This window comes from Phalangium opilio, unplaced genomic scaffold, assembly GCF_054372755.1.
Source record: "Phalangium opilio isolate 3A_F unplaced genomic scaffold, DU_Popi_V2 ptg000031l_1, whole genome shotgun sequence".
NCBI classification, from domain to species: Eukaryota; Metazoa; Arthropoda; class Arachnida; order Opiliones; family Phalangiidae; genus Phalangium; species Phalangium opilio.
The window spans coordinates 9,474,639-9,487,684 of NW_028324158.1; the positions used below are offsets into that span (position 1 = coordinate 9,474,639).

General features: G+C 37.9%; 1 protein-coding gene across 1 annotated transcript in view; it reads right to left on the reverse strand.

Annotated features, from left to right (window-relative positions):
- Nucleotides 1–13,046, reverse strand: part of LOC149690488 (uncharacterized) — a 32,098-nt gene that overhangs the window by 17,804 nt on the left and 1,248 nt on the right. Inside the window, exon 2 of the mRNA XM_089870043.1 lies at nucleotides 11,850–12,025. Coding sequence (XP_089726169.1) covers nucleotides 11,850–11,874 — 25 coding nt within the window. The 5' untranslated portion in view covers nucleotides 11,875–12,025. The remainder of the gene's footprint in view (nucleotides 1–11,849; nucleotides 12,026–13,046) is intronic.

A 13,046-nucleotide genomic window follows, 5' to 3' on the forward strand; every position in this document is an offset into this window, starting at 1 on the left:
ACTCAATAAAGAAAATAAACGCGAATGTAGCGCCCTCTATCGAATGAAGTTCGAAGAAGGAAATCCGAATTCCCTGGTGGGTTTGTGAAGTCCATTAGTTGACGTAAACAGAGCCTTTTTCAAAAAGAGGGGGGGGGCGTAATATCGTCTGCTTGACTTGATATGTGCATCCAAAGACTTTGGACAGGGCTTAAACGTTATCCAGTCCACCAATGTTGTTTACCATTTCGACGACGGGACATACCAGGGGGGGGTTGAGATACATTGCACATGCACTCTCAGGATACAAAAAGACTACAGCGCAGGCGCCGAAAAGCTATAGATGGAAGGCAGAGTTTTACCCCCCCGTGTCTTTCCCTTTTAGTTACATCGAAATGGTCTTCTATTATTTCAACTGATTAACTTCAAGTAAGTCCCGGAATCCCAGATTGACTCAAAGGAAACAAAACGAGGGAGTGTTTTTTCTTTGCTCTCCGTTTTTCCTAGTGCACAAATTCAAGGGATTATACAGGGAGGTGCTATATTAAGCCAAGTATTTAATAAATAGGGCAATTTATTTCAAAAGGGTTAAGTTAATTCGGGCTTAAAATGCTGTTACAACGAGCCCGTAATTAAGTTACGAAGCATGACCTGCTACCCGAGGGGATATTCACTAGGTGTAATAGTTTTAAACGCTGTACTGAAGATATTACGCCATGATTACACGTAATCTTTTAAAGTCCTAATCCTTGGCAATGTATTTGATAAACAGCGAATTTCAAAGTGGTTAGCCCCTTGGGTTTACTCTAATTGAAGGAGCTAGGGGGTAAACTAAGACACAAGAAGTGGACTTTTTCTTTTATCAAGTTCTTGAGTTTATCTTATTTGCATATAGGGTGTTGTCTAAAAGTCAAGCACAAATTTAGGGGTGCAAATTCTAGGCACGTTCCGGCATGATTCAAATACTACAAATTATCTTGGTTCTAAAGATAATGCGCATGCACTAAAGGGGCTAGAGAAATTTCACAATCCCGTTTCTTAACTTTAACCGCGCATGCGCTTCAGGGTTGCCAGAAATTTGTTTTTAGAGAATCTCCTGTATGCAGGTTTGGAACTGAATTACAATTGAACCGAACAGAACTCTACAAATGTTTCTGGCAGCACTTTTCCGCACCCTGGCGCTTTATTATAAAAGGTTTTAACATTGGACGGTTTTTGGGCTACTTTTATATTAATTTGGGCTAGAATTCTCTCCAAATTTATTCTGGTAGCACTGTTGAGTATTCCAATATTTGACAAGAGGCCCTCATGTTCCAAATTTAAAACCATATCATCATCATCTCTATTTCTATCTCTACATGTTATTTTTGTTTTTCAAAACTGATAAAACTGAAAAAATTTGTAAGAAGAAGATTGCCTGACAAGACTCTGAGAAATTCTATTCGGAAAAAGAGGGCGTTGCCAAAATAAACGTTCGTCAAACTTTGGGAGGTAAAAAGAATTAAAGAAAGAGCCAAAAGATTCTAGAACCCCCCCCCCCATCCCAGCTTTGCATCCAATAGCAAGATAAGCTGATACCGTTCAGCGTAATCCGCGGTTTAGATCGGCGATAAACTAGACAATGGAGTCGATTTAGCGCCTCGTGAACTTGTAAGGAAGGAAGCGAGAGGTCGCCCATTTGCTAAGAAATCTATATTCCTATTAGCTTTATGTATACCTGCTAGAAATACAGCAACTATTGGTGCCTATAAACTGACAAGTTTCCGACCCCTCCGATTGGAAAGATGACTACAGGGCGCAAAAACTAAAAATAGAATCCTTTATCCCTTCAGATAGTCTGTCTTTTGTGTGCCTGTATTAAAAGGACATCAGGGCTTCCCTAATACTCAGGGCCTCCAAGAAAACTGCTCCAAATGAGTTCATGGTGGACTTATAAGGGTATTAGCGATGTCTGTCCAACAATATTTTAAATTAAGCAAATGATATTCATGCATTATTGCGATAACATAATGAACCAACAGCGTGTTCAAGGTTTGCCCGGTTTAAACCAGTTTTACATGCAGATTAAAACCAAATCGTGTTTACTTCAAAAGTATAAAAAGGGGGAGTGGTTTCTACAGCGTTGTTGCGTGTTACTTCTTGTTTCTCGCACCCCATCCCATCTCTCGTGAAACGAAACGCTCGCGGAGATTGAGACGATTACGCAAGAAATCTTCCTTATTAAATTAAACTATGTTAAGAAAGATTTTATTTAATTTTTTTTGACTAAGTTATGTCAGTGTTTATGTTTAGAACAACATTCAAACACATATAAGAAAGCTAGAACCAGGGAGAAATGAGGTATATAATGGAGCGGTAATGATGAAACTCTCCCAGTGTACCTCGCACACGCCCCTACCCTTGATTTGGTAGGCAATTGTTAAGTGCTGCCTCGTAGCGGCATTGTATTTGTATGAGAAGTAGCTCCTATTTTTAAGACAGGGGGACGCCTTTACGATACCCTACCTAAACGCCACTGAGGATGCTGGGAAGGCTTCGGTGCCGTTCCGTAGGTAAGAATACAGACGGAACGTTATGGGTAAGGGAATTACCACTCCATCCCTCTTTCCTTCAAGATGAAACTCATCCTTATGGAGATAGCGCTCATCCTTAAGGAAATTGAGCCTTTAATTCAAAGGGCAAAGGTCATAGGTTACCATTAGATACAAATGGGTCAAATTGGCTGCGTATATGATACAAATCTATCGAATCTTTAAGTGTAAAGGTACCATATTAACCTTTTTAAAAAAGTCTCTCTCTAGACATGGATGATGAAAACCAACGAACCGTGTCTCGGTAAAATAATATTTTCGTTCCATTAGGACATATATATTCTGTAGCATTTAAGCCCTAAAAGGATCCAAAAAAAAGTAAACGTGCTCTTTAAACCGTAAACAAAATATACGATCTGTCTTATCAAAAGGCCAATATTGTATACAATGGGTTATGGTGATACAGATTAATAAAAAAGAAAGAAAATAGAACTTCTTTTGCCATGGCATCTCGCCAAACTCGACAAAAAGAATTCGAAAATGAAAATAAACAACTATGGTCTAAGGGCTTTCGTGACAGAAACGATTATAGAAGAAACAAGTCACCCACGTGACGTGACGTGACGTGACATACGACATACATTTCCCCAACTTCGTATAATGATTAAATCCTGTACGACGAGAAAATTGAATGGGGACTAAATAAATTGATCCGTTTTGCTTCAAGGAATATATACAGCTACTAGTAATGATTGTGTATTCATTTTCTCAACATATCTAGGCGGATAAACTAGACTAATCGTTAAATATGATGAATTTTACCACACAAATAATCTATCCCGCTGCGCGTTGCACCTTAAACGAGCGCCTGACCTCGCATTGCTATTGCTATCAACTAAGGAAGTCACAGTTAGAAAGACGTGACACAATGATTCCAATTAGCTGTATGCATTCCTGGTCTGAGATTCATTTCTATGAGGTTGGGTTGTTTTGTATTGATGTGACAGAATTTTCCTACATGCATTTTGTAAACTGCTCTTTAAGATCTCAATCATTCAGTAGAAGGAAGTTATCTTAAAGGTCATTTCAGGGTCAAATTCGACAAGTTCCCATTATCATATCACATATAGAGGGGGGTTTAAAAATGATATATCATTATGGGATTTTCTGTGATTTCAAAATATCTATTTTGTGCAACAGTAAGTAAAGAGGCAACAAAAATTCCCCCCTGTGTAGTGCAGTGTTATCAGGCTCTCAATGACCCAAGTTAGCCAAGAACTGACCAGTTCAAACTGAACTGAACGGAACCGATAGCCTTTAGCTTGGCTTACCAACGGGAGAACGGGGAACGACAAATAACGCTGGAGTTGCTCAAAAATAAATAATTTTTGTAATAAAGTACTATCATAACCAAAAATTAAATAAGATCTAACTTTAACTCTACAGAACCCTTTCAGTGAGACGAACCTTTTCTTAAATAATACAAAATACAGGTGATTACAACGTCACGAAACCGGTGTCCCAAAATAACCTCGATTTTCGAACACACACACAATGAATCGCTTCCCGTCCCTAAATGTCAAAGGAGTTGACGTTATAAATTATAGATAGGCCTACATACACATAATCATGCCGAGTTTGCTACACGACAAACGCAACTTCCTATACATAAGTTAAATTCAGACTAGGAGATTTGATACCATTGATAATAGGAGTCGAGGCTACTTGGTACTACACTTAGTCCGACAAATAGTACCTGGCCTCCTGGTGTTAAGGTATCAACCCTCCTAGTCTGAAATCTAAGCCTTATCAACGTTATAAAATGGAAATACAATGTACCCAGAGCTAATTAAGAATGAACTATACGAAATAGAAGATTTCCAATCTCTAGGGTACAGAGGGAGGGAGAGACACTGGAGAGTGAAAATAATGGCGTTCATACGCTAATTAGAGACGAAAGAGCCAAGGCCCATAGAAACCGGATTATAATTCTACTGCTACTACACAATAGAGGGGAATGTATAATTTGATAAACATTATATAGAGGAAGTGTGTGATTAACCTAAGATAAAAAGGTACTGTATAGTTATCGGAGAAAACAGTTTGGTATTTAAAATCGATAGGGCATTTAAATCATTAAATTGCGACTATAGAGTTAATGAGGATTTTAAATTAAAATCAAATTAAGGACTTTCTTCATCTTTTTGTTGTAGGGAATATTATGCAATTAGACAACTTGTATGTGCTAAGCCTAAAAAAAACCATATGCCACTGTAGATAATTTTAATTTGACAAGAAAATTGGAAGTGCTAAGCCTAATTTATGACCCTTACAAAGGCGACACCGCGAACCGGGGTCATTATAGAAAAATTTGAGTAAAAACCCAAGTTTGAGACGAAAGAAAGGAAAAAGGGTGTTGGGGGGCAGGTCGAGAGCGCGACTTCTTGGGTCCAAGTACGAACTTGCTGGCGTGGGAAGCCCAAACAACACCCTAACACACTGAACTTATTTTAAAATAGGGGATACAATGAGTCTGAACTCTGAAGGTCAGGGCGAGGGGTTAGTCACTTGAATAATCAGGTGTACAAAACCGTAGAAATCGATTACTTGATTTCTGGATTTCTTAGAAAATCATCAGTAATCAAAATCATTCTTGTGGGTAATCAAACGTAATCAGAAATCTCCGATAATCACTGGAAATCTTGAGAATATCAGAAACAATCACATGAATTGCCTGTAATATTTTGTAATCATCTCGGTAATCACGCCTTTCGTGATCACGCGTAATCAACGGAGGAATTCGAAAATCCAAAATAAAAAAATCGTAATCAGCTGAAATAGAAATAATGACTGCATTCATCGAAATTCACGAAGAATCCAGTTCACCGGAATTCAATGGAAATTCAAACGGAAATCACAAGTAAGCTGCGGCAATAACTGGAAATCAGTGTATAGATTATCACCAAAAATAATCGTAATCACGGAAATCAAGGAATCCATTCAGTAATCATCGCAATTCACGTAAAAATTCAGAAATCAGTAATCAGGTGTACAAAATTTTGGCGAGTGACTAGCCCCTCGGGTCAGGGTAGCAAAATATAATAGCTAAGGCTTTATCTTTTAAAATCAAGGGGGTAGAAGTTGAGTTGGGGTGAATTCGAATCATCAAAAGACCCTTTTAGCAAGGCAATAAAACATATAAGCGTGGAAAAAAACTAAAGTGGCACTGAAACGCACGAAAAATATAACAATTACAAATTTGACAAGAAATAGAGCCATATCAGAAGCCTTAGCATTATATTTACCCATCCTATTTACCCATAAAACCAAAGCGTCACATACTGGTAAAGCTAAGCCCGTGACGTTTTACCCATTCACTGACGTCACAACTGAGATAGCTCTATTGGAAGACTTGTTAAGCCTAATTTAAAAATTAAAATTGAAAATCACGTGCCATTTTTCTCGCGCAATATAATTTTACATCTAGAGCGCTCAATCAATTTTCTATAACCATCTTCAAATAAAATTAATAGAGCTACCTCATTTGTGACGTCATTGCCTAGGTAAAACGTCATAGGCTTAGCTTTGGCAGTGGGCGGCCATGTTTGGTACCGCTTTGGTTCTATGGGCAAATAGCATGGGTGACGTCACACTAAGGGTTCTGAGATAGCTCTATAGCATGGGTGACGCCACTCTAAGGCTTCTGAGATAGCTCTATAGCATGGGTGACGCCACTCTAAGGCTTCTGAGATAGCTCTATAGAGTGCTGTCAGAAGCGCCGGTGTGACGTCACCCATGCTGTTTTCCCATAAAGAAAAAACGGTAACTGTCATAGCCGCCCATTGCTAAAGACAGACTCGTGACGTTTAACCTTGGATCTGACGTCACAAGTGACAGCACTCTATAGAGTAGTGGCACTCCATGTTAACTACCCATAGAGCTTAATACAGTTAAAGGCAAGTAGGTGCCATTACTCTATAGTACGAGCAGTAGGGCATTCACTTTATAAACGTGTCACTTCCACTTTTAAATTCCCTACTTTTCAAACCTAAAGTAAATGGGGGGTTTGTCAAATTGACAGTGGACTTTCCAGAATATTTACAATGTCTCGTACCACGTGGTAAGGTGGTACCAATAGCCTCTATATAAAAAAAATTATCACTGTTTCGCCATAATCCCCTATAGAATTTTTCCAAGAAAACTACCAAAAATAACCTTCAAACCAGTTGGACCCCCACTTCTTGAATACCCCAAAAATAAAGCTGTCCCCACTCTGTCCCGGTGGGTGGAGTTGTCCTGGCCTAACTAACCAAACCAAAGTACCAAACCATTCGATGTCTAAGTTTGATAGAGGTGACTACCTAAAGATTAGACTACCCCTTTCCCATGTTCGCTATGGTACAAAAATGCACTAGAATTTCTTCACAGTTTTCATCGAGTCTATCCAATATCCGGTCACCGTTCGTTTTATTGGAAGAAGTTATTAAGGAAAACTTTGAACGGACCTTATTAGTGCGCCAGAATTAATTGTTTTTGTGGTGAATTCCTAAACTGAACTAAATTAAAATATGGTTTATTGCGTACTATAGAACATTACGTGAAAGTAACTAACTACAAGGTTAAAGTGCATCATTAAAACATTTAGTACTTAATTTGGTAGTAATAAAAGGGCAAGAAGTAAGGGTAAGTGTTTTAAATTTTAACTTTAATAACAAATTTATTCAAATCGGGATATGGTGACCCATAAAACCGAAGTACTTAGGGTTTATAGGAAATTATAGGAATTTTCTTTTAAATAAAGGAAAATATAGGAGAATTGGTATTAAAATATAGGAAAAAATAATAAAATAATTTAAACGTGGTTTCCCTGCCTTTGTACTTCGGTTCTATTACAGTCCATATTTTTTGGAACATTCAAATTTTTCAATCAATTTCTTAAATCAAACGCGATAATATCACTAAATTCCCATGACCTTTTGATAAAAATCATCCCCTAAAATACATCCGGACCGGACCCATTGACAAACCCTCAAAAATATCTCGTCGAAAAAAAGTTAATATAAAATCCTGACGTCAGTCATTTCAACCAACTTATCACTTATCTCTAGTAAATTTTGAAACATAAGGTGGATTTGCTACCGGCTGTTCTAACGATAGTAGAATGCGCCCACCATTTTATCTCCCCCCTTTCTCCAAAACCCCCTTTACGATCGAAAATCAGGGGGGGGGACCACTATAGAATGACTAAATTTGGAACAAGATAGTATACAGGGTGTATCTGAAAAGTCTGCCATAAATAGAGCACTTTGGAAATAACATACAGGGGGCGAGGCCGCCATTAGGGGTTTTTCCCTCTCTCTAAGAAGCACCACCGCTAGAGGCCGGGGCGTGCAGTGAACTCGGGCTCCATCTAGCGTCGTTATTTGGTAAGAAGAAGAATACCCCAATGGCGACCTTGTCCCTGTGTGTGTTGGTTTCTTTGTATGTAATTTCCACTTAGTTTGACCACAAGTTGATAAGATATGTTCCTTCCATAAGTTTGTCACTGGTTATTGAAAGAGCTTGTCATGAAGTGATTGAAGTAGGTCATGGTTTAGAGGTAAAGCGAGGCCTGGTTTTGCGCTATCAAAGGCTTAGTACAGACTAAATAGGAAGGACTGCAAAATTAACCACCTAGTGTAGGACTTAAATTCTCGCTTCCGTCGTTCTCGAACTAGCTCGAGTTGTAAGTCTCTCAGTAGCATTACGAAGTATAGAAAGTGTCATACTTATCATGCAACATATCTTATCATAAACTTATGGTTTGACCCAAAGAAACACCTTTAAATTTATAGACACCTTATCAATAACACCCTGTACACCCCCATACCAAAAATCCCCGAGTTTTCATCGATTTGCTAAAGTATGCGAGAGTAAAAACCGAACTCCATAGAACTCAAAGGACTAAAAATGGAAATTACGACCGCGAACTTAAATTGATTTGGGGATCCAGGGATCAGTTTAGAATATACACTGTATATAAACACAGTTTCTTTGAACGAGCTCCGTAGCAATTTCGATTTAAATTAAATTGTATGGTAATGATGCGAAATTTTCATAAACAAAACACCACCTAAAGCTATACACCACCAAAGTACTCCCCGTCCTAATTTGGGTTAAGACCGAAATATGTAAATTTCGATGATGGTGGTTTCATCATAGTTTGGCGGTTCACTATTGATCTTTAAATGTAGCGTATATTTTATTGCATAGAAACCGTTTTAATTTTGCATACAATATAAGTAACTGTTGCCTTAGCAATTTTGTATATAATATGTACTAATGGGGCTAGAGAAATTTCCTCCCCCATGTTTCTTAACTTATTTGCCAAGGCTCGTGGATTTTTATCCCACGTCAAGACAATCAAGGCTTGTTGGTTAAATGATTACTGAGGATTTAGTAAATACCAAGCCGTTATAGAATTCACCATAGCACGGTGACATACCCATCATAAATTTGATGAGCGGTATAGAGCAAGCGAAAAGGTCTCCCTCGCCTGGGAAGAATTATGTTAGAAAACTAAAGTATTAAGAGGCTACAGAGTGTCACACTTCTTCAAGTATCCCCTTCTGATGATAGCTATAGGTTAAATGTGCGCACGTGACGATTTCGCGCTCTTTTTATTTTGTTGCTGCGGTCAATCGCGAGATTGTACGGACCCGCAGCAAGAGGTCCAAGAAATTGCTGCCGTTTTTAATGATGTTGAAAGAAACCAGACGCACGACAAAAAAACAATGAAAAGAAAACCCAAGCTTGCGTTTCAACGTATAAACAATAACAACAAATAAACAACAATCGCAGCAGCACCGAAAAAGTAGCTAAAAGATTTCCTGGAATCATTTATAACTTGGCTAAAAACGCCTTTAGGGCGGCCGCTTGGAAAAACTTGAATCCTCAAAAGTTGAAGGAACTACGTCTATGTTTATTTTTGGTGGTGCTTGTTTTCTTCTTGGTGTTTATTATATCAAGAAGCGATATCTAGTTTATTAGGGAGTAGGTTTAAGTTGCCTAAGTATTGGCGCGCCATGGTCCCTGCAGTCCCCCTTTCAAAATACAAGGGGGACGTAAAAGTAGGCCGGGCTATTTCGTCTCTCCTCAGTCGGAAAATATGACTGTAATTTTCGTCATTCGCGTCGTCGCGCTGACGTGCACGAGTTTTCAAGAACCAATGAGATATCTCGCTGGTTGTTGTAATTTAGAGGCGGCGGGGATTAACTCCGGACCTACTACGTTTGGACTGGAGATAAAGCTAGATATAAATGTGGCGAATTTATACCTTCTCCCTAATAAACTAGATATCACTTCTTGATTATGTTATGAAATGAATACGGAATTACGTATAACCTTCATTTTGAAGTTGCTTAATAATTTTATGCCTAAAGGAAGAAGTGTGTTAGGAAGTTTTCGAGTTTCGTGTATACTAACGAATTAAAATTAAAGAGTGTATTTCTTCTTTCCTTTTCCTCCAAGACATTTAATGAGGTTGAAGATTAGCGGGAATTTTTTGTGTCTTTATTGTATGCAAAACAGTTTAATAACTTTGCTAGACATTTAATTTTGAAATATTTTCCGGGAATAAGATCGAGCCACGCCCCCTTTTCTAAAACGTTAGGGGTAAAAAAAAAAACAGTCTGATGTTTGTAAGAACCCTTAATTATATCGCGTAACTTATTTAACACCTTGATTACTTTAAAATATCGTATTTATGAGCATATTTCTGCAATAATGTTCTTAAAACCAAAATGAATATAAAGGGTTAACCGGTTAAGGGTGTGATAAAAACCATCTACGTATCAGAGATTTTAAACTACACAACCTAAGTCTTTAACTACTACGGTATTGTACAACACTGTATCTCTCCGCCTTACTATCTAACACGCTAACATTTCAAGGTGAAACGCATATAGACACACATACACAACCCCAGCCAAATGTATCGTCTAGAGACGACGAGTCTCTCTCTTTCTCTCTCTCTCTCAATAGAAAAAGAAATTTAATAACAGTATTTTCCCGCGTCACATTTCAAATAACAGTTCCATCCATTCATATCAAAGTAGGTGTAGTTTTAGTTTGTCGCCAAACCGTGTCCTTTTAATCTTTGAGGAAATATTGCGCCATACTTAATCTGCCATACAACCCACCACGCATTTAAAAAAAACATGTAATAATAAAAAACCTTATGTTGATCATTGAACTCTAAATTGAAAGCTTTTTTTTTTTTTAAAAAAAAGATTTGTTTCTCATAAATCTTTACAAGATTTTTTTAAAAAGGTCAAGTTTTATATAAGAAGTATTTTTTCCCTAAATATGTGATATATATTTTATTGGTACAGGAAAATTATATTTATAAAATTATAATTTCAATAAGAGGCATTTTATAGACATTTGTTTCATCAGGGATAGATTTAATTTTAGAAGTAGGAATGGAGAACGGTTAGTATTTCAGTCAGACTTATAGACCACTCAGTATAGAGCCCCTCCCTCCAACACGTAACGAAAGGTTTAAATTATCTTATTGGCTCACTTAAACTACGTTTTGATGACGTTACTGACGGGGACGGCGAAAAATACGCAATAGGCCTTTACAGAAAGTTCTAAAGGAATTATGGGTACTTGGCCCCTCTTGTAGTTCAAATTGAGTCAGTTCAGTTCAGCCAGTTTTGTGATTAAAAAACACGAACTGGAGGCAAGATTTGGAGAGATAAAGCGGACTGATAAAATGGTGGGCTTTTTTTAACGCGTTTGTTCCTCTAATTAATTAATATTTAAAATAACTAACTCGTTCATCGCTTAAAATGGGCTATGAAAGCCTAGGCTTAACGGTTGAGGTTAGTGACGTCACGTCAGAGAGAATTTTGGTGACGTATGGCTGTTATAATGCGCAGGCGCGGCGGGACAAATCAACAAGGTGCGCAAGCCGTAAAAACTTTCTATAAAGGCCTATTCCCTTTTACCTCTGCCGTTATGACCCGCCTCTTCTTTCATACCCCCCCCCCCCGTCCCGTGAAAGGGGTTCCGGGACTTTGACGCGCGCCTACATTACTCTGTTCTCTATTCCTACTTATAAAATTATACCTATCCCTGGTTTCGTGAAATTTTAATTGAATTTAACTGTAAAATCGGCAATTAAAAAAGCGGAAGTAAAGACCCGGGTGGCATTTGAAGGTGTATATCAGAGCCCACACCTGGCGCCCAAATTTATAATTACTCTTAGCATGGTTTCGGTTTTGGGGAAGTCACCTTTGACCTCTTGATCACGCAAAGTCAAAGTCCATAAAAAAACATGCAATGACCTCTTACCTTCGTATTCGGTGTGATTCGACATTTTGACGTTGTAGTTAATTTCGTTTCCAACGCGCACAAAAAAAGTTAGTGATAATAGCTGATTATTAACTGGTTCGTTTCTTCATCGCTTCATGTTGGTTGGTAGTAATGTACTTGTACGTTTTTCAGCGTAATATAGACATCTGATTCAACTAGATATAAAAGTGTTTTATTTTTAAATAAATATGACTTAATCAAACACAGTACAGGTACGTAAGCAAGGCTTTGATAAAATTTGAGAGCAGCAATTTAAAACTGGTCTAGCAGGTACTCAAAGGAGATTAGAATGGACTGTGTGATATTTAATATGGTACAACCATACTCAGGATGGGGTATTTTTTAGTAGACTAGATTGTTGGGGGCTCTGAGAAATTTTAAGTGCGCGAACGAGGGGTCAGTTACTCAGATAATTGTGTATATACACTGTACAGTCTGTATTAAAGGGTTCTACAGGGAATCTGTGAGTGATTAGCCCCTCGAATTTAAGGTATAGTGTGCTACCACGAAGCTAGGGGGGAAAAACTGTCACGTCAATATTGGGTCCCGAATTTGTATTGCCCAAGCTGACGACGTCTCGCGACTGCCAATATGGTCGCCTGAAAATAAGGTAAGAGATAAGAGAATGTGACGTCACTACAAAGTTCGTGGTAACACACTATGCTGTTAACTAATTATAAATCTATAAAGGGTTCAAGTGAGAGATCAGTCACTCATAATAATCGGTGTAAATTACTGTACTGTCTGCACTGAAGGGTTATATCGGAATTTGAGAGTGATTAGCCCCTTGTGTACGTTGTATCGATTCAACTAATAAATCTATAACTGCCTTAACTTCCTAAGTGTTTTTTAATTGTTGGGAGATATTGACAACCTGTTCTGAACTGTATGTCGCTTTGAATTGACCTGAACTATAACTGCGAATAAAATTGCACGATATTTTCATATTTTCTCTGACCACACAATATATTTCTTAAATTTTTTTTTAATTTTAACATCATTAAGTAATCATTACTTCCTCGAAACTAAGGTCAAAGTTCAACCTATGAGAAATTCCTGCCCTAATTTTCGAACTGAAATAGTTTTCCCGAAAATATTAAGTGTATCACGTGACGTAGGTTAAAACTGAATAGGGTTAGATGATGTTCGATAAAATTGTGAAACTACCTCATCTAC